This window comes from Hordeum vulgare, chromosome 4H (genome assembly GCF_904849725.1).
Source record: "Hordeum vulgare subsp. vulgare chromosome 4H, MorexV3_pseudomolecules_assembly, whole genome shotgun sequence".
NCBI classification, from domain to species: domain Eukaryota; kingdom Viridiplantae; phylum Streptophyta; class Magnoliopsida; order Poales; family Poaceae; genus Hordeum; species Hordeum vulgare.
In genome coordinates, this window is record NC_058521.1 from 115,448,140 (window position 1) to 115,470,934 (window position 22,795).

The 22,795-nt window shown below is 45.8% G+C and overlaps 1 protein-coding gene across 1 annotated transcript; it reads left to right on the plus strand.

Annotated features, from left to right (window-relative positions):
* Positions 1-15,443: 15,443 nt before the first annotated feature.
* LOC123448068 (elongation factor P) lies at positions 15,444-19,912 on the plus strand. Its single transcript, XM_045124837.1, has 7 exons — positions 15,444-15,671; positions 15,746-15,823; positions 16,974-17,080; positions 17,636-17,713; positions 18,936-19,037; positions 19,148-19,226; positions 19,605-19,912. The coding sequence occupies exons 1-7, from the start codon at positions 15,524-15,526 to the stop codon at positions 19,721-19,723; spliced, it is 711 nt and encodes a 236-aa protein (XP_044980772.1). The 5' UTR covers positions 15,444-15,523; the 3' UTR covers positions 19,724-19,912.
* Positions 19,913-22,795: the final 2,883 nt, after the last annotated feature.

Here is a 22,795-nt window from a genome sequence, read left to right on the forward strand (position 1 = left end):
AAATACTGGGCCGAAGAAGCGCCAGAGGGGCGCCAGCAGGTGGCCACAAGCCTGCTAGGCGCGGCCACCCCCTGGTCGCTCCTAGGGGGCTTGTGGGCAGCCTGCTGGCCCACTGGCCCCCCTCTTCTCCTATATGAAGGGTTTCGTCTGGAAAAAAAATCAAGGAGGATCTTTTTCATGGATTCGCCGCCGCCACGAGGCGGAACTTGAGCAGAACCAATCTAGAGCTCCGGCACGACGATCCTGCTGGGGAAACTTCCCTCCCGGAGGGGGAAATCATCGCCATCGTCATCACCAACACTCCTCTCATCGTAGGGGACTCGTCACCATCAACATCTTCATCAGCACCATCTCATCTCCAAACCCTAGTTAATCTCTTGTAACCAATCTCCGTCTCGCGACTCCGATTGGTACTTGTAAGGTTGCTAGTAGTGTTAATTACTCTTTGTAGTTGATGCTAGTTGGATTATTTGGTGGAAGAGTTTATGTTCAGATCCTTGATTCTACTCATTACCTCTCTGGTCATGAATATGATTATGCTTTGTGAGTAGTTACTTTTGTTCCTGAGGACATGGGATAAGTCATGCTAATAGTAGTCATGTGAGTTTGGTATTCGTTCGATATTTTGATGTGTTGTATGTTGTTTTTCCTCTAGTGGTGTTATGTGAACGTCGACTACATAACACTTCACCATTATTTGGTCCTAGAGGAAGGCATTGGGAAGTAGTAAGTAGATGATGGGTTGCTAGAGTGACAGAAGCTTAAACCCTAGTTTATGCATTGCTTCGTAAGGGGCTGATTTGGATCCACTAGTTTAATGTTATGGTTAGACTTTGTCTTAATTCTTCTTTCGTAGTTGCGGATGCTTGCGAGAGGGGTTAATCATAAGTGGGATGCTTGTCCAAGTAAGGGCAGTACCCAAGCGCCGGTCCACCCACATATCAAACTATCAAAGTAACGAACGCGAATCATATGAACATGATGAAACTAGTATGATAGAAATTCCCGTGTGTCCTCGGGAGCGTTTTCCTCCTATAAGACTTTGTCCAGGCTTGTCCCTTGCTACAAAAGGGATTGGGCCACTTTTCTGCACCGTTTCTACTATTGTTACTTGTTGTTTGCTACTAATCATCTCACCACACAATCACTTGTTACCGATAATTTCAGTGCTTGCACATATTTCCTTGCTAAAAACCACTTATAAGATCCTTCTGCTCCTCGTTGGGTTCGACACTCTTACTTATTGAAAGGACTACGATTGATCCCCGATACTTGTGGGTCATCAAGACTCTTTTCTGGCGCTGTTGTCGGGGAGTGAAGCGCCTTTGGTAAGTGGAACTTGGTAAGGAAACATTCATATAGTGTGCTGAAATTTATTGTCACTTGTCAGTATGGATACTAATCCTTTGAGGGGGTTGTTCGGGGTATCTTCACCTCGAACGGAAGCACAAATAGTTGCTCCTCAACCTGCTGCACCTACTGAAAATATATGCTTTGAATTTCCTTCAGGTATGCTTGAGAAAGTGCTGGCTAATCCTTTTACAGGAGATGGAACATCACATCCAGACTTGCATGTAATCTATGTACATGAAGTTTGTGGTTTATTTAAGCTTGCAGGTTTGCCCGAGGATGAGGTCAAGAAGAAGGTATTTCCTTTATCTTTGAAGGATAAGGCGTTGACATGGTATAGGCTATGTGATGATACTGGATCATGGGACTACAATCGGTTGAAATTGGAATTTCATCAAAAGTTTTATCCTATGCATTTAGTACATCGTGATCTGAATTATATTTATAATTTTTGGCCTTGTGACAGAGAAAGCATCGCTCAAGCTTGGGGGAGGCTTAAATGAATGTTATATTCATGCCCCAACCATGAGCTCTCCAGAGAAATTATCATTCAGAACTTCTATGCTTGGCTTTCTCATGATGATCGCACCATGCTTGACACTTCTTGTGCCGGTTCTATTATGAAGAGAGATATTGACTTCAAATGGAATTTATTGGAGAGAATTAAACGCAACTCTGAAGATTGGGAGCTGGAAGAAGGTAAGGAGTCAGGTATGAATTTCAAGTTTGATTGCGTTAAATCCTTTGTTGAAACAAATACCTTTAGTGATTTTAGCGCTAAGTATGGACTTGACTCTGAGATAGTAGCTTCATTGTGTGAATCTTTTGCTGCTCATATTGATCTCCCCAAAGAGAAGTGGTTTAAATATCATCCTCCTTTAGAAGTCAATGTAGTTAAACCCATTCCAGTTGAAGAGAAAGCCATTGCCTATAATGATCATATTGTTCCGAGTGCTTACATAAAGAAACCACCTTTCCCTGTTAGGATAAAGGATCATTCTAAAGCTTTAACTGTGATACGTAGAGGCTGCATTAGAACACCTACACCCCCTGAGAAAATTAGAGTTGAACCTAGCATTGCTATTATCAAAGATCTTCTGTCCGACGATGTTGAGGGACATAATATTCACTTCTGTGAAGATGCTGCTAGAATTGCTAAACCTCACGTTAGAGACAAACATATGCATGTTGTTGGCATGCCTGTTATTTCTGTTAAGATAGGAGATCATTGTTATCATGGCTTATGTGACGTGGGTGCTAGTGTTAGTGCAATACCTCAATCCTTATATGATGAAATCAAAGACGAGATTGCACCTATTGAGATAGAGCATATTGATGTCACTATTCAGCTTGCCAATAGAGATACTATCTGCCCTGTGGGAATTGTTAGGGATGTTGAAGTCTTGTGTGGTAAAACGAAGTATCCTGCTGATTTCCTCGTTCTTGCGACCGCACAAGATAGCTTTTGTCCCATCATATTTGGTAGACCTTTCCTCAATACTCTCAATGGTCATATTGATTGTGAGAAGCAAACTGACACTGTTGGCTTCGAAGGTGTGTCACATGAGTTCAATTTCTCTAAGTTTGGTAGACAACCTCATGAAAAGGAGTTGCCTAGTAGGGATGAAACTATTGCCTTAGCTTCTATTATCGTACCTCCTACTGATCCCTTAGAGCAATACTTGCTTGAGCACGAAAATGATATGCATATGGATGAAAGGGATGAGATAGATAGAGTTGTCTTAGAACAATATCATATCCTTAAGAATAACTTGCATGTTGAACTGCTTGGGGATCCACCCCCACCAAACGGTGATCCTGTGTTCGAGCTTAAACAGATGCATGATACTCTTAAGTATGCTTATCTTGATGAAAAAGAGATATATCCTATTATTATTAGCGCTAACCTCTCAGAGCATGAAGAAAAGAAGTTACTAAAAACTCTGAGGAAGCACCGTGCTGCTATTGGATATACTCTTGATGATCTTAAGGGCATTAGTCCTACTCTATGCCAGCACAAGATTAAAATTGATCCTAATTTCAAACCAGTTACTGATCATCAAAGGAGATTAAATCCTAAGATGAAAGAAGTAGTGAGAAAAGAAATACTAAAGCTCCTGGAAGTAGGTATCATCTATCCTGTTGCTCATAGTGATTGGGTGAGTCCGGTGCATTGCGTCCCTAAGAAGGGAGGCATTACCGTTGTCCCTAATGATAAGGATGAATTGATCCCACAGAGGATTATTACTGGCCATAGGATGGTGATCGATTTTAAGAAATTGAATAAAGCCACTAGGAAAGATCATTACCATTTGCCTTTTATCGACCAAATGCTAGAAAGACTGTCCAAACACACGCACTTCTGCTTTCTAGACGGTTATTCTGGTTTCTCCCAAATACCAGTTGCACAATCCGATCAGGAGAAAACCACTTTCACCTGCCCTTTCGGTACCTTTGCTTATAGACGTATGCCTTTTGGCTTATGTAATGCACCTGCCACCTTTCAAAGATGTATGATGGCTATATACTCTGACTTTTGTGAAAGATTGTTGAGGTTTTCATGGATGATTTTTCCGTTTACAGGTCTTCCTTTGATGATTGCCTCAGCAACCTTGATCGAGTCTTGCAGAGATGTAAAGACACCAATCTTGTCTTGAATTGGGAGAAGTGCCACTTTATGGTTAATGAAGGCATCGTCTTAGGACATAAAATTTCTGAAAGAGGTATTGAAGTCGATAAGGCTAAGGTTGATGCAATCGAGAAAATTCCATACCCCATAGATATCAAAGGTATAAGAAGATTCCTTGGTCATGCTGGTTTCTATAGAAGGTTCATGAAAGACTTCTCTAAGATTTCTAGGCCTCTTACCACTCTCACAAAAGGATATTCCTTTTGTCTTTGACGATGATTGTGAGGAAGCCTTCAAAATACTTAAGAGGGCTTTGATAACTGCACCTATTGTTCAACCACCTGATTGTAACTTGCCTTTTGAGATCATGTGTGATGCTAGTGATTATGCTATTGGTGTTGTTCTAGGGCAAAGAGTTGACAAGAAGTTGAATGTTATTCACTATGCTAGTAAAACTCTAGACTGTGCCCAAAGAAACTATGCCACTACGGAAAAGGAGTTTTTAGCAGTCGTGTTTGCATGTGAAAAGTTCAGGTCTTACATAGTTGATTCCAAAGTCACTATTCACACTGATCACACTGCTATTAAGTACCTCATGGATAAGAAGTATGCTAAACCTAGACTTATCAGATGGGTTCTCTTGCTACAAGAATTTGATTTGCACATTGTCGACAGAAAGGGTGCTAATAACCCCGTAGTAGATAACTTGTCTAGGTTGGAGAACTTTCTTGATGACCCACAACCTATTGATGATAGCTTTCCTGATGAGCAATTGAATGTCATCAATGCTTCACATAGTGCACCGTGGTATACCGATTATGCAAACTATATCGTTGCCAAATATATACCACCTAGTTTCACATACCAGCAAAATAAGAAATTCTTCTTTGACTCGAGACATTACTTCTGGGATGATCCTCACCTTTATAAGGAAGGAGTAGATGGTGTTATTAGACGTTGTGTACCTGAACATGAACAGGGACAGATCCTATAGAAGTGTCACTCTGAGGCCTACGGAGGACACCATGCGGGAGATAGAACTGCACACAAGGTATTGCAATCAGGTTTCTATTGGCCCACTCTCTTTAAGGATGCTCGTAAGTTTGTCTTGTCTTGTGACGAATGTCAAAGAGTAGGCAATATCGGTAAACGTCAGGAAATGCCTATGAACTATTCACTTGTCATTGAACCATTTGATGTTTGGGGCTTTGATTATATGGGACGTTTTCCAAAATCCAATGGGTATACTCACATATTAGTTGATGTTGATTACGTCACTAAGTGGGTAGAAGCTATCCCCACTAGTAGTGATGATCACAACACTTCTATCAGGATGCTTAAAGAAGTTATCTTCCCTAGATTTGGAGTCCCTAGATATCTAATGACCGACGGTGGTTCACATTTCATTCATGGTGCTTTCCGTAAAACACTTGCTAAGTACGATGTCAACCATAGAATTGTGTCTCCCTATCACCCTCAGTCCAGTGGTAAAGTAGAGCTAAGTAATAGAGAGATTAAACTGATTCTGCAAAATACTGTCAACAGGTCTAGAAAGAATTGGTCTAAGAAGCTCGATGATTCACTGTGGGCTTATAGGACTGCCTATAAGAATCCCATGGGCATGTCTGCGTACAAAATGGTGTATGGTAAAGCATGTCATTTACCTCTTGAGCTAGAGCATAAAGCTTATTGGGCAATCAAAGAGCTCAACTTTGATTTCAAACTTGCTGGTGAAAAGAGGTTATTTCACATTAGCTCGCTTGATGAATGGAGAACTCGGGCATATGAGAATGCCAAGTTGTTCAAGGAGAAGGTTAAGAGGTGGCATGATCAGAGGATACAAAAGAGTGAGTTCAATGTAGGTGATTATGTATTGCTATATAACTCTCGTTTAAGATTCTTTGCTGGCAAGCTTCTCTCTAAATGGGAAGATCCCTATGTTGTTGAGGAAGTATATCGTTCCGGTGCTATCAAGATCAACAGCACGGAAGGTAATTGTCCGAGAGTTGTAAATGGGCAGAGAATCAAGCATTATATCTCAGGTACTCCCATAAATGTTGAAAGCAATATCATCAATACCATAGCTCCGGAAGAATACCTAAGGGACATTTATCAGCCTGTTTCAGACTCCGAAAACGAAGAGGTATGTGATTTGGTAAGAAAACAGAGTCCAAAACTTTTCCAGTAGGAAATTTTCTCCGTTTTGGAATATTTGAAAAAATAGAAAAATTGGAAGTAGTCCGGAAAGTGCGCGAGGAGGCGACAAGCCTGCCCGGTGCGGGCCCACCCACTGGCCGCACCTGGGGGCTTGTGGCCACCTCGTGCGCCTCCCGGACTCCATTTTCGTGCGGAGTACTCCTTCTGGTCTAGAAAAAATCAATATATACTCTCCCGTTTGGTCTGACCCGTGCATCACGCAGATTTCCTCTGTTTTTCGTTTCGAGCCTGTTTCTGTTGCAGATCTAGATCGCTATGACTTCCCCAAAAGCTCTAAAGGACAAGATCTTCGAGAAGGTCATCAATCCCTACCTCACGGGAGTGCTGTAACACCCTCAATCTGTCGAGGTGCGTGTGGGAATGTTGCACATCCGTGATGTTGAGGGGCCCAAGAAGACCGGAAGCGTGGAGACGAGGCTCGAAGCAATGGAGCAACAAGTCTTCAAGTGCCAAGTGATGGTGGAGCGTGGACTCAACGCCAACCACATGATGATCACGGAGTTCACCAACAAGCATATGATTGATGCCAATGACATTGGGAAGCACCTCTCCAGGCTCTATGACAGGATTGATCAACTCCAGGCCCAGATCTATGACCTGCAGAACCGAAACTATGAGTATGAGTATAGGTTTAAATCAATAAGGTTGGCTGCAGATTTGAGGATTCCGGAGACTCGTTCATCTTTCCATGATGGAGCACCTATGCCTTGGAAGACGGAGGATCAAACCCATGTTGCAACAACTCCACCACCATCACCACCAAAGGAAGACAACTAAACATGGGTATGGGCAATCCCCTTGGCTTGTGCCAAGCTTGGGGGAGTTGCCCCGGTATCGTATCACCATCACATCTTTTGCCTTTACCTTTGTTCTAGTTTGTTCCTTTTCAGTTTTCTCTTTTCTCTAGTTGTTTAAAAGTCTTAGTGTTTTAGTCTTGAGATTTGCTTTGTGTCACCCCCGATGTATTCGAGCTCATGAGCCATATAATAAAGAGTGTCTTAGTTGAAGGGCTTTGCCTCTTGCCATGATCAAAAGAGTGAGAAAATAACAAAAGCATGAAAGATCATGTAATGATCTTATGGGAAGTGATGGCTTTACATATAAAAGGGATGATGATTGAAACTTGTTGGGGGTAGACAAACGTAGACCTTGGTCATTGTTGCAATTAATAGGAAGTGATAAGGAAGGAGAGGTTCACATATAAATACATCATCTTTGACACCATCTATGATTGTGAACACTCACTAAACTATTGCATGCCTAGGAGTAGATGTTGGACAAGGAAGACAACATAATGAATTGTGTTTGCTTGGTTCCGAACAATGCTATATGATTAGACATCCCTTAGCATGTGACGATTGCTTCCACCTCATATTAGCCAAAACTCCCGCACCAAGTAGAGATACTACTTGTGCATCCACAAACCTTCAACCCAGTTTTTCCATGAGAGTCCACCATACCTACCTATGGATTGAATAAGATCCCTCAAGTAAGTTGTCATCGGTGCAAGCAATAAAAATTGCTCCCTCGTATGTATGATCTATCAGTGTGTGGAAAATAAGCATTGTACGAACGTGTGATGAGGAAGACATAAAAGCGACAGACTGCATAATAAAGTTCTTTATCACATGAGGCAATATAAAGTGACGTTCCTCCGCACTAAGAGGACGCGCATCCAAACCTCAAAAGCGCATGACAACCTCTGCTTCCCTCTGCGAAGGGCCTATCTTGTACCTTTACTTTTTGCCCTTGAAAGAGCCATGGTGATCTTCACCAATTCCCTATTTCGCATTTATCTTGGCTAGAGTCATATGCTTGGGAAAGATCTATATTCATATGTCAACTTGGAAGTAAGTATTCATGAATTATTATTGTTGGCATTACCCTTGAGGTAAGCAGTTGGGAGGCAAAACTATATGCCCCTATCTTTCTGTGTGCCCAGCTGAAACTTTGATCTCATGAGTACCACGTGAGTTGTAGCAATCGTAGAGAATGAAAAGATGATTGAGTATGTGGATTTGCTTTAGAAGCTCTTATTTGACTCTTTCTGATGTTGTGATAAATTGCAATTGCTTCAATGACTAAAGGCTATCGGTTGTTACTTCTCGGTAAGGTTCTTGATCCATGCTTTACTTTGTGAAGGAATTGTCACTTTAGCATGAGAGATTATATGTTGGTATTGCTGTTCTGATCATGATCATGATGCATGCATGTTCGTATTCTGTTTTGTCGACACCTCTCTCCCTAAACACGTGGACATATTTATTGAGCTCGGCTTTCGATTGAGGACAAGTGATGTCTAAGTTTGGGGGAGTTGATACGTCCATTTTGCATCATGCTTTTATGTTGGTATTTATCGCTTCTTGGGCTGTTATTTCACTTCACGGTACAATACTTATGCCTTTTCTCTCTTATTTTGCAAGGTTTACATGAAGAGGGAGAATGTCGGCACCTGGAATTCTGGCCTGAAAGTGGAGCAAGTTTGAGATACCTATTATGCGCAACTCCAAACGCCGTAAAAATCAACGAGGATTTTTTTCCTGATTTATAAAATATAGTGGGCCGAAGAAGCACCAGAGGGGCGCCAGCAGGTGGCCACAAGCCTGCTAGGCGTGGCCACCCCCCTGGCCGCGCCTAGGGGCTGTTGGGCAGCCTGCTGGCCCACTGGCCCCCCTCTTCTGCTATATGAAGGGTTTTTTCTGCAAAAAAAAATCAAGGAGGAGCTTTTTCGTGGATTCGCCGCCGCCACGAGGCGGAACTTGAGCAGAACCAATCTAGAGCTCCGGCAGGACGATCCTGTCAGGAAAACTTCCCTCCCGGAGGGGGAAATCATCACCATCGTCATCACCAACACTCCTCTCATTGGAGGGGACTCGTCACCATCAACATCTTCATCAGCACCATCTCATCTCCAAACCCTAGTTCATCGCTTGTAACCAATCTCCGTCTTGCGACTCCGATTGGTACTTGTAAGGTTGCTAGTAGTGTTAATTACTCTTTGTAGTTGATGCTAGTTGGATTATTTGGTGGAAGAGCTTATGTTCAGATCCTTGATGCTAGTCATTACCTCTCTAGTCATGAATATGATTATGCTTTGTGAGTAGTTACTTTTGTTCATGAGGACATGGGATAAGTCATGCTAATAGTAGTCATGTGAGTTTGGTATTCGTTCGATATTTTGATGTGTTGTATGTTGTTTTTCCTCTAGTGGTGTTATGTGAACGTCGACTACATAACACTTCACCATTGTTTGGGCCTAGAGGAAGGCATTGGGAAGTAGTAAGTAGATGATGGGTTGCTAGCGTGACAGAAGCTTAAACCCTAGTTTATGCGTTGCTTCGTAAGGGGTTGATTTGGATCCACTAGTTTAATGCTATGGTTAGACTTTGTCTTAATTCTTCTTTCGTAGTTGCGGATGCTTGCGAGAGGGATTAATCATAAGTGGGAGGCTTGTCGAAGTAAGGGCAGTACCCAAGCGCCGGTCCACCCACATATCAAACTATCAAAGTAACGAGCGCGAATCATATGAACATGATGAAACTAGTATGACAGAAATTCGCTGTGTCCTCGGGAGCGTTTTTCCTCCTATAAGACTTTGTCCAGGCTTGTCCCTTGCTACAAAAGGGATTGGGCCACTTTGCTGCACCGTTGCTACTTTTGTTACTTGTTGCTTGCTAAGAATCATCTCACCACACAATCACTTGTTACCGATAATTTCAGTGCTTGCAGATATTTCCTTGCTGAAAACCACTTATCAGATCCTTCTGCTCCTCGTTGGGTTCGACACTCTTACTTATCGAAAGGACTACGATTGATTCCCTATACTTGTGGGTCATCACTCATCCAGCTGGAAGTTTGTGATTTTGTTCACCCTAGCGGCCACCTTGGTCAACGGCAGGTCCATCGTCGACAACCGGCTCAGGTCTTTGCGGCCGCTCATGTCGCACATCTGGTGCGGCCTCGCCTACCGTGGGGCACTCGGTGGTAGATAGAGGTCGCACCAGATCCGGGGCTACCAGCCTTGGTGAGGCCTTAAGATCTTGCAGCCGACCGTCAATCACCGCCAGCTCATAGGTGCACAGATCGAGGTCACAATTCTCCCCAGTCGGCGGTTCATCGGCAAACGTCGGTAGGTTAACCCAGTCCCGCCCCAGGCCGATGTTGTGGACGTAGAAGAAGTTGCGCTGCCATTTCTTGAAGGACTCCCTCCACTTCATCTTCGGAAGCGGCTTGCCGCGCCGCTTGTACACCATCACGTCATCGCAGGAGTACGACATGTTGCCGTGTGCGTGGGCGTGTAAATGGAAGAAGTGGCAGAAGAAGGAAGGAAAGGGCCAAAAGCCCAGATACGCCTCGCATAGCGTGACGAAGCACGCGAGGTACAGGACGGAGTTAGGATCGAGATGATGCATCTGGAGCCCGTAGAACTCGAGAAACTGCCATAGGAAGGCGCTCCCGGCAGCCCGAAGCCGACGAGGAAGTGTGTTGGTGCGTAGATCGAGGTCCCAGTGCTCCCCAGTTGGCGGTTCATCGGCAAACGGCGGAAGGTTAACCCAGTCCCACCCCAGGTTGATGTTGCGGACGAAGTAGAAGGTGCTCTTCCATTTCTTCAAGGACTCCTTCCACTTCATCTTCGGAAGTGGCCTGCCGTGCCGCCTGTACACCACCTCACCATCGCAGGAGTACGACATGTTGCCATGTGCGTGGGCGCGAAAATGGAAGAAGTGGAGGAAGAAGGAAGGAAGGGGCCAGAAGCCCAGATACGCATCGCATAGCGGGACGAAGCATGTGAGGTGCAAGATGGAGTTAGGCCCGAGATGGTGCATCTGGAGCCCATAGAACTTGAGAAACTACCGCAGGAAGGTGCTCCCCGGCAGCCCAAAGCCAACGAGGAAGTGCGTGCTGAAGACGACACACTCACCGGCACGAGGCTCCGGCACGCGCTCGCCGGGCCTCGACGAGCTCCGCGGACGAAAGCTTCCGCATTCGCTGGAGGTAGTCGATGTGCTCGTCCGTCATGACCGAGTCCTCCCACGAGCCAAAGGATAGCCCGATCGTCTCGTCGGTCGCCCGCGATGAGGTGGAGAAGAGAAGGCAAGAGATGCGGCTCCCCAGCGGGTCGACCGTGGGGAGGCGCTGCATGCGGAGGAGGGAGGAACAGCGGCGGTGTGCGCCACGGGAGCGAGAAGGGTGACGACGACGGCGAGCGTTGTGTATGCGAGGAGGAAGGATGACAGTGCCGAGCTCCGGCGCAAAGGTGAAATGGGGGTGGGAGTGAGGGGAGGCAATGGCGAAACCGGCCTCCGTCTTCCCCTTTTAAAGCCCTGGGGTGACGTGGCGGCCTGGGGTCGGTTGCGCCCACACCCCCACTAGCCACGATCCCCGCACGCATTAAACCGCACGGGGAGCCCCAACCGGCGGCCCACGGCCGCAATAAATCCGTGCATGGGCCGAGGCATGTCAAGTTGGGCCTGCGATGGTGTCCCGTCACGTGGGTAGTGGCGGTCCCTCCATTTGCCACCGGCCCACACGTGGCGCACCACAGCCGGTTGGGCCGCGGCCGACTGCCACCTCGGCCAGCTACCGTTCCAGCTGGCTAGAAGACACATCGCCGCGTGCCGGCTCAAGTCGGCTGGTTGGCTTCGACAACAACTTCATGCGTAGGGGGAAAACCATTGGCCCCAACGGTTTCGGGGGCTACTGATGGGGATATTACCCCTGGGTATACCAAAAGCAGAGATAAGCCGTCTCCAAGACATTTGGGGCCACCTACTCCCCCCCCCCCCCCGCCCCCAAGTCAGCTCGCAACAGCCGGCCCACCTGGTCGATGCGCGCCAGGCTGACTGGCGGGATTCGGCCTGGCCGGCTGGTCCGCCGCCAGCTAGACGGCCGGCTCCTGTCCCATCCGACCGTACTCCCATACGGCGACAAGACAAGACAAATGATGCAGAGGCACTCATGGCAGCAGTATGCGGTGACATGCTTAGCGTGGCCACGGGCGCAATGATGAAGGGGTCATCGAGGCTACAGGACCCCGGTCACCGCCGAGGCTGACCGGGCGAGACGACACTTTAGCCACACTCCCCCTACCTGCTCCCTCACGAGCCGACACATTGGACGCTGATGCACATGGCCGGCGGGCCCCACGCTAGACAAGACCCGACAACCGGTGGGCCCCGCAGCCAGCCAGAGAGACTGGCAGCCGAGTCCCACCTCCTATCCTACCCCTACTGATGTATACATCGGGCTGCACTATAAAGCCTTGCCTCATCCCAAGAGAGAGGGACACGGGCAAAGAGAGAGAGAGAGAGAGAGAGAGAAGGAGAGGCTGATCCGATCCACACTCCAGATACACTAGAGAGACACCACACACCATCGAGGTAGTGAGGCCGGCAGTTAGAGCTCTGTCTCCCTCCTCGCGAATAGCTCAAGGAGCACCATTTGTACTGTGATTCTCATATAGTCACACAGGCAGGACTAGGGGTTTTACCTCATCGGAGGCCCATGAACCTGGGTAGATCGGCGTCATATGTGTAGCGCCTACACCCGTTCCAGACGCCACCAGAGCCTGTTGTCCCCAAATCACGAACTAAGCCACCCCTTGACATCTGCCGTGGAAATACCACGACCCAGACTCCTCACACACCTTATCCAGCGGTAAACGACAAGTCATGGGAGCGAGAAGAAATAGAATGGGGGAGTGTACCAACACGAAGGAGGTTGCAATTGTACGAGTCCTTAAAATCAGGAGGAAGTCAGAGACGATAGGCACAAAAGAATGGGCTTTGGCGTTAGGGAGATAGGTTTCACGCCATCATCGCTACCACTATTTTGATCTGTGATGGCCATCAACGCTCGCCCGGGTGTTCGCCGCTTAAACGACCGAGAAACCCCTCATCAGACTATTAGATGAGCGAGCTTCCTATCTCATGACGATTCGGTGATGCTCAATGTGGTGGCATAGGTAGGTGGGACATCTGGATTTAGAAAGGGGTAACCTTAACCCTAACCGTTGCCGAAGCTTGTATATCTACTCCTTAGCGCTTCCCCGAGATTGGGGACAAAAAACAACGATTCGTGACTCATTAAACAGGTGCATGGTGAAAAAATGGGTGGTTGGTAGGATAAAGCTTTCGTGTGAGTATGTGATGAAAGGACGACGTAAGAGCAACTCCAATAGCCCTTGTAAGAAACTTTCTATAAAAGTCGTTTACGCGATGACTGTGTAATTTAGGGAAAGATTTCTAACACCTAATTTTCTCAGTTTGTGCATAACTTCTTTTGTATTTTTTTCCTATTTCTCATTAAACGACGTGTGGGCCCGCAAGTCAATGATATGGCATGGAAACGACAGTCAGAGCAGTGAGGTGGGGTAGAGAAGGCGCAACGACGATGGTGGCTGGCCTTGCGACAACGAGGCGACATGGCAATGCCTTGTATTTCATGGCGAAAGGCCTTGCGGTGGCACGACCTGGTGGTCGGCGACACGACCTCGCTGGCAGGGGAGGAGGAGGGGATGCAAGACCTCACAACGACAGAGGCGCAAAATGACATGGCGCGGCGCGACGTGGCGTCGACACGGCAGCACCATGACATAGCGGTCGTGGAGCGATGGTGTCCAGTGTAGTTCAGACGGCTATCCACCCATCAAAACTGTATGACCATCTTCCCGTGAATATAAGGGTTATACGGGTTGTTGTAGAAAAACAGGTTTACGGAAGCTATTGAAAGACTATTTTTGCCTCAACTTTCTATTTCAATGAATGTTAGGGTTATACGGGATGTTATAGAAGAAACCGGTTTAGGGGAGCTATTGGAAGGCTATTTTTGCCTTAACTTTCGACGAAAAAGGGTTTCCCCCCGCTTTGTATTACAAAGCAACCAACCGATACATCCAGCTTGCTCGGCCACATCACAAGAAAGCCCAAACGATTAATAAAAGAAAGAAAAGAGAAACAAATGCCGACACCGGCAGATTGACTAGGAGAAGAAGACCGAGAACCGTTGCACCCGTCGAAGAAGTACCACCGCGTCCCAGCAGTCCGAAGCATCGCGCACCAAACAACACCTCCAAGAAGGAATGTGACGATGTCGCTGCTGTTGCCCGGACAAGTCGTAGGGTTTCCCCTGGTACACGGAGGGTAGTGGAGGAGGGGGTATCCCTGACACCCTTCAGGAAGGCCGGCAGCGCCCGCAGGTGTCACCGCGTCGGTGCCGGGCAAGCCGGCAGGGTTTCCCCCGGTACACGGAGGGTAGTAGAGGAGGGGGTATCCCTGACACCCTTCAGGAAGGCCGGCGGCGCCCGCAGGTGTCACCGCGTCGGTGCCGGGCAAGCCGGTAGGGATTTCTCCCGATCCACAACCACCACCACCATCCTAGACACTTCGTCGTGCACCACCCAGTCAAACACCCATCAGTCTGTGCCACCATGATTATCGGACCACCCTCGTCGTCTCACTGGAGCTGCCAAAACGAGGCCTCGAGGAGAGAAGGAAACAACGACCACGGAAGCGTCCATCACTCGATCAGAGGGAGGGGACAACCTCCACCGCCAACGCGGAGCCGACCGGATGCAACGACGAGGACTTGCCAAGCCCTATGGCCCTGTCGGGCCCACTTGGGCCCGGACAGTCCATGTCCCCGCGCTGCAGCTCGCCGACCGACGCGATGAACACTGCCGCAGACCGCCGCCGCCTCGCCCCACCAGGGAGCGGAACCGCCGAGCGCCGTGCAACCGGCCCGCCCAAACCCAGATGGGGCCCAATCGGGCCAAGATCTAGGCCTGGTGGGCTTCGTCAGCCGCCAGCGCCAACGCGCCGCCCCACGACCGACGGCCATGTCGCTACGTCGAGAGCCACCGTGGCACCGCCTCCAACGGCCCACATCGCCGTCGGCCGAAGCGCACCGCCACTACCCGAGCAGGGGCACCGCGTGCGCGGGGAAGGGCAGACCCACCGCCGCCAGCACCATGCGGGCAAGGCCCGACGGCGCGTGCTGGCATCGGCGGGGGGAGGGGAGGAAGAGGGAAGGAGCGCTCCAAGGAGGAGGGGGAGGAGCCCCCGGCGGCCTCGCTCGCGGAGGCGACGCCGGGGATACGAGAACTATTAGGGTTGCTCAAAGTTTTTTTTTGTTAGTGCCATCCCGAATGTAGTGTTTCCCCTGCTCCAGTGACAACTGGGTCCACAATGTCAGGAAGAGGGAGACTGTGGCGTGCGGCGGGACACAGGCAAAGTGAGTCGGGATCCCAGCGGTATCATCCTCTTCCTTATCGCCATCACTCACGCTGAGTTAGGGGCGCGCCAAAGGAAGAAACGGAGAACCAAAACAATGGCCGCTCTCCGCCACCTCGCCGGCGCCACCCACAACCACCGCATCGCGGCCAACTCCTCCTCCCTCTTCGACCTCCAGCGGCCGCCTTCCTGCCTCGCCGCGGCGCGACCCCTCAGCCTGGCGCCCCTCCGCTCCCGCTTCACCCGTGAGTGACCCTCTCTCCTCTCCCCTCGACCTAAGCTTTCTTTTTAGCCGGTATCACAGTGTGTTCCGCTTCAGGGCTTTACGCGCTGTCCAGCAACGACATCAAGGTGGGGTTCAACCTGGAGGTGGACGGCGCGCCGTGGAAGATTCTTGGTAACATCCAAAATCACATTCCTCTACATATGGTTGGTTCTGGGTGGATATGCTAGTGAACGTAGTGTCTCTTCTTTCACCTGAAAGCCCCGTTGCGTAATCTGAGAAATTCAGTGAATGTACCTCTTCTTTGCTCAATCCAACGGTTAGTTATTTGTTTTATTAGTTCCAAACTATATAAGCAGGGTAAATTTCGCGCCTCGACATATCCCTGTGTTATCACACTGTAGCATTTTCCCAGAATATCTGTGGAAGTTCTTGTTTTATACTCCCTCGGTTCTTAAATATAAGTTTTTTAAAGATTTCACTACGGACTACATACGGAGCAAAATGGATGGATCTATACTTTAAAGTATGTCTATATACATCCGTATGTAATCTTTAGTGAAATCTCTAAAAAGACTTATACTCCCTCCGTTCCAAAATATAAGACCTTTTAGAGATTTCACCATAAGACTACATACGAAGCAAAATGAGTGAATCTATACTCTAAAATATGTCTATGTACATCCGTATGTAGTTTATAGTGTAATCTCTAAAAGGTCTTATATTTAGGAACGGAGGGAGTATATAGGAACAGAAGGAGTAGTTTTATAAGGGCCATGCAGTTTTTAGTTTTTAGGAGAACGTATTCACTTATGTTAGTTTAATCTAATTTTTTTGTAAATAATTCAGTGCTGCATGTCCTTATTTCCCCTTCTGGAGTTTGTGTCACCTACTCACCTCTCAATACACCCTCAGTGCTAGCTATGTTTCTTCAAATCTCTGTAGTCAATTGTACAAGACACTGAACCCTTGTGAACTGAGCTTTAATGTTTTAGTTAAAGTGCTTAATTCAAGCAAAATTATAACTACAAGGGGCTAGCTAAAGATAATTTTCTACACGTGGAAAGCAAAGGCCGAATGGTTGTCCATTTAGCAAACATATATTATAACATTGTTCTATATTTCATACCAGGGGTGCATGGAAGCTAGTTATCCATGTGCCAGAACCATGAGTTGGTTGTGAGATCTTATGGGTTTCAGCTCTAGCATACCCTAACTTGTTTGGGACCAAAGGCTTTGTTGTTGTTGTTGTTCTTCTTCTTTATTTCGTACAATCAATGTGAGAAGCTTCTATATGAACTTTTTCCCCTCCATGCAACAACAGAGTTTCTCCATGTCAAACCTGGAAAAGGTGCCGCTTTTGTGAGGACAAAAATGCGCAATTATATCACCGGCAACACAGTTGAGAAAACCTTTCGAGCTGGAAGTACGGTAATCTGAGCAGAAACTCGCTTTTCAGAATCTAATGCTGCATTTAGCAATTCCTTTATTTTACATCTGTAATTTTGTACTTCTACTCGTTAGTTAATCAAACTGTATGATACCCTGCACGTTGCTCCAGGGATTGGTTGGAATATTTTTTGATGAAATTTAAATAGAAATAATATATTGTATTTAATTATTATTATTATATAGTTGTAAATAGAATATAAGTAGTATTTCTCATGCATGTTAAGACAGATATAATTAGTGTGATCGATGAGGTGGCATGTGTGGTGAGTTCGGATGTGTGCATGTTGAGAGAGAATAAATAAAATACCATTTACCATGCATGTTCAGAGAAATAGTTAGTGAGGTGATGAGGTGGTGTGTGTGGTAAGATGGCATGCGTGCATGTTGAGAGAATTGAGATAGTGGGGATCAACTATATAGGTATATAGGATACTGGCTTATCTCATCACTTTCATCAGTTGTGGAATTATTATACTCATCATTTATATCACAGCGCATTGTAGTTATACACTTACCACTTTCTTACACTTTCAGATCCAGGAAGCTTCTATTTCAAAGGAAACCAAACAATTCACCTACAAGGATGGCTCCCAGTTTGTGTTCATGGATTTGGTACGTACATCTATTTGACTCAAATATGTCATGACCAAGGTTTTTTTTTCTCGATTCTGTTTGTTTTCACTCTAGGGGCTGGAATAACCGGTTACCTGTAAATCTCAGTTATTTTTCACCAAAAATCAATCAAACAAACTTTGATCAAAATTTGTTTAATTCGAATAAATTTTATCCAGTACTGGCTGGTACTTTATTGAGAACCTTGGTCACGACACAATTACCTGCCACCTGCTTATATGTTTCATAGGTCTACCTCATTGCCACATGCTGTAAGTGATGAGCTAATTTTGGACAGTTAGGAAGCTAGAGTAAAGCCAGTAACTACAGGAGTTTATGTTATGTGGATAACTATGTACTGAGTTATGCACAGATTGCTGAAGAAAAAAATATAGACATGCAGCACTATTATTAGATTATGATGAAGTTCCATGATAAGGAATCAGTTGTATTAAGGTGAACTCTCCAAATTTATCATATTTTGATGAAATTGTGAGCCGGAATTTTCCCAGATGTTTCGATCCAATAATGCAATTCTGGTTGAAGGATGGTAGTTTTAAGCATGGGATCCGGTATCTGAGACGCATGGGGGGTATATGCTATGGATACAATATTTTGCCCATGGGTAACCCAGTAAATCATGGAGGTTATGGGTATAATTTCCTGCCCATGGGTTGCCGACCGCTTATCCGATTAACATTTTTTAAATTAAGTAAAAAATATATTTCATATTACACGTGGGTCATCAGAGATATCAGATATATAATTATAAAGCCTACCTCTGTCATCATAATATGTTGTGGTTATTGTATACATGATTTTTGAGCTTATTTGCTCTGTTTGAGTTGTTATTTGTACATGCTGAGAAGAACCGGTGGGTAGCCAATGGCATGGATACCTCTGTCATGGGCGGGTGACAAGCACCACCGTGGGTGTGGGGATGGGTATCTTCATGGGTGGGTGATCCATTGCCATAAACTCCCTTAAAAAAATTATCCACTTTCATTGAAGCGGAGCCTGAAATCCCGCCCGTCACGCACTAGCTAAAATCAAACTTAACAAGTAGAAACCAGTTTGAAATGAGGCGTCCTTTCTGTGCAGACAACCTTCAAATACATAATAAACGATCTGTTATTTTCAACCAATCATCATCGCTTATTAGCGATCGGTATTGTTCATTCTTCAAGTGTACAACTCTTCTCATCATAATTTACCTTTCCAGACGTCCTTTGAAGAAAGCCGCTTAAACGAGTCGGATGTTGGCGACAGGCAGAAGTGGTTGAAAGAAGGAATGGACTGCACTTTGTTATACTGGAATGGACGGGTATTTCCTATTATGTGCCCTTACCTTCTCATTCTTTTCGATACTGTGCTAGTTAGAGTTTTACTGTATATCCATGGACAGTAAATAACTGATGGTATTAAATTTTGCAGATCATTGATTTTGATCTTCCCATCACCGTTAGGCTGACCGTAACCGAAACTGATCCTGGGCAAGGTGACAGTGCACAAGGTACAGAGAGTGCTCTATCCTGCAGACCTAACCTGCTGCACCTGCTCTAAGAATTTATTTATCAGTATTGTAGAACTACAAGTAATCCAATTATGTGGTTTCTACTGGACTCAGACGAGCATATCATTTGGTAGAGGCCGCTTGTCTAAACATAGACGCTTCTTTTTGTTGAAGTGTGCTCCGTTAAGAGGACTAAACATTGGTGTTTCTTTTCTAAAGAGAGTGCAGCGTTTCGGTGCCCTTTATGTCCATGCTATTGGTTAATGGCCAAGATTTTCGACAATGTCTCTTCTAGCATGGGTTCCTGGCTTGATCGGATTGATTATCCCTTAGAGCTGGTTAGCGTCATCTGAATTATTTTCTTACCTTGTTTCGCAGGAGGAACAAAGCCTGCAACTCTGGAAACAGGAGCTGTTGTCAATGTGCCGTCTTTCGTTGATGTAGGCGACGATGTCCTAATTGACTCGAGAACCGGGCAGTATATGAGCCGGGCATAGAGTGGATACCAGATGAGATGCCAACAGTGAAGAGCTAGTTTTCTTGTTCCCCGCATTTTTGGTATAATTACCGTTGAAAAGTCCACAACATTGTCTTTTCTTCTTCTTCTCATTTATCATACTGGGACCTTCTACACCGGGGCGTGAAATTCTATCGAAATTCTCTGAACTGGGTTCCTTTCTCCTTGAGCTGAGCTGACAATATGCAGTCTTAACATGGAATGTACAGTGCAGGAATACCTCACCAGCGAGTTAATTGCAGGGCATTACCACACTTGGGCACCATGTAACCGATTGGTATCAATAGTCATTTTTTTTGCGTGTCAGTACCATCTCGTAGCCTAATTGTTGCAATACGATCTGACAGCCGTATAACACGTACTGACCATGTATCGGGCCCGCATGGCAGTCTCCACGGCTGCTTACTCGTACCGGCTCGGTCACTCTGTGGTAGCTGGTCGAACCGGACCAACATTGTCGAACCTGGTTGAACCTGACGAAGCTTTGCTCGAACCCTAGGTTTGCTCTTCCCCTCTCCCTCTCTGTGCGGCTCGCCGACGGTGACCACGGCGACTCCCGGCGGCGATGATGTTGCGGGCGGGTACGGAGATCTCCCCGGCCTCGGGGTAGATGACCACGTAGGTCTGGCTGTGGAGGAGGCGGCTCCTCCGGCGATGACGAGGATTTGGAGGAGGAGGCGCCGGTGTCCATGGAGCACAGGGTCAAGATGGCAGAGATCTGGGTGGCCAACCCTAGAAGTAGCCATCACTGGACCAGTGGTGCTGGTGGCGGCGTGATGTAAGTGCCTCTACTCTATCCCTCTCTTTGCTTCTCTGAATTTATTTCTTTTTTTGGGTTGTATCAATGATACAGGATGTTGTATCAATGGTAGAGGATGTTGTATCAATGGTAGAGGTTGTGTGTTAGAGGAGGATTAGAGACATAGTAGCCCGAGAGATAGAATGCAATTTTGTTTCATTGTCTCAGGAAGCAATGTGTTGCCAATTTTTTGCTTAGTAGTGTACAAAACAGAAATGATGCTTAGTAGTGTACAAAACAGAAAGTATGCTTAGTAGTGTACAAAACAGAAATGATGCCATTTAAAATGGTAGAGGTTGTGTACTTATCTGAATATTTATGGTTATGAGTTTGCTTATCTGAATGTTACATTTCTCAACCTATATGCAGTTTGAATGATGATGTTTGGAAACTGAGGATTCACTTTGATTCTCAGCCAAACCTTGATATGAAGCTAAGCTCAGATGTTACATTTCTGAACCTATATGCAGTGTTGCAAACACAAGGTTTTTATTTGTCAGATGAGTTATACCACATGAGGAATTTAGGAATAGGAGAGGACAGAGAGCAGGGCTTAGATTTGATTGACACAAACATGAAACTGCAGGAACTAAAAAAGGAATATAAGCACAATTTAGTTCTCAACTTGTTAGTGAGGGCAACAACAATTTATTTAGCAGCAAGTGCACCAACTGAACAGGATAAATTAGCACCAATAGTTTATCAACCACCTGTTCTTTATGATCTTAGTGAGCCTGTAGTTCTTTCTGTTGATCCACAAGGTGTAGTTCAGCCTACTGCCTTTTGCACCCAAGAGAGCATAAACTTCAGAAAGGACAATCTGGAGGAAGAGCCATTGTTTGAACAGTCACATAATAGTAGTGATGCATATGAAAGTGATAACAATTCAGATAACAGCTCACACTTAGGAGAGGATGAAGAAGATGTAGATCAATCAGAAGAGTCAGATGAAAATTCAGATGAGGAACTATTACATTATGAGGGTGACACCGATGTTGAAGATTTGTTTGAGCAGGAAGATGAGGATGTTTTTGGAAGAGAAGAGCCTCCAATGCAAAAAATCTCCAAAAAGGAGGAAGAAAATTCAAGTTAGGAAAGGACCCACTACTAGGTCACATTCTAGTGTGTTAGAGGAGGTGATACCTGATTTCATTCCTTCAACAGATGAAGAAGATGATTGGTTGTTGTTTGAGGATGATGATGATGGACATGAGCCACCCTCATTTGTGCTACCTAAAGGGAGGAAGAGTAGGGCCAAGAAAAGGAAAGCAAGGATCTGGTACAATGACACACTTGAACATCCACATCGGCAGTTATGTTTGTACATGTGCTTTAAGGATCAACATCAATTCAGAGAAGCTTTGTTGAGCTTGCACATCGCACAGGCCAGAGACTTTAGGTATCACAGAAACTCAGACCAAAGGATCATTGCTTGTTGTAAGCAAGATCATTGCCAGTTTTGCATTGTTGCTACAGTTATCAAAGGGGAGAAGACCTTTGCTATTAAGAAAATGAGGCTGGAGCACACTTGCCCTACCATCACAGAGAAATCAAGGATTAGTGCAAAGTGGCTTGCAAAGAACTATGAGTCATTGTTCAGGTCTGATCCCACCACTAGCATAAACACTTTGATGGATAACTGTAGGGAGAATTATGGTGTTGATGTGGGAAGGCACATGGCCTATAGGGCCAAAAACCTTGATGTAGAAGCTGTGCTAGGAGAGCACAAGAAGCAGTATCCTAGACTTAGGGATTATGCTCAGACCATCATGGATACAAACCCTGGTAGTAGAGTTGTAGTCACAACAGTAACTTCTCAACCTACTACAAAAATACCACATCCAACACCAAGGTTTCATGCTATGTTCTTCTACATCAATGGAGCAAGGGAGGGATTTCTGAATGGATGCAGACCATTCATTGGTTAGTCATTGTCTTATTGTGCATAAGTAATTTTAATTGTTTAGCAATGCTTTATAGACTTAAATTGTTCTTTGCTTTCCATGAACAGGTGTTGATGGATGCTTCATTAAGCTGACAACTGGTGCTCAAATCCTTGCTGCCACTGCAAGAGATGGCAATAACAATATTTTCCCACTTGCATTTGCTATAGTTGGACAAGAGGACACAGCTAATTGGTGTTGGTTTCTGCACCAATTGAAGATGTCTAGGAGGTGAAATTGGGAAATTTGGTCCTTATACTATCATGTCTGATAGACAGAAGGTATGTGCTTTGAAACTGAATTAAATTTA

Coding starts and splice junctions, on each gene's coding strand:
- LOC123448068 (XM_045124837.1), top strand. CDS start 15,524: ATGGCCGCTCTCCGCCACCTCGCCGGCGCCACCCACAACCACCGCATC. Junction 15,672..15,745: donor CCTCCGCTCCCGCTTCACCC/GTGAGTGACCCT, acceptor GTTCCGCTTCAG/GGCTTTACGCGCTGTCCAGC. Junction 15,824..16,973: donor CGCGCCGTGGAAGATTCTTG/GTAACATCCAAA, acceptor ATGCAACAACAG/AGTTTCTCCATGTCAAACCT.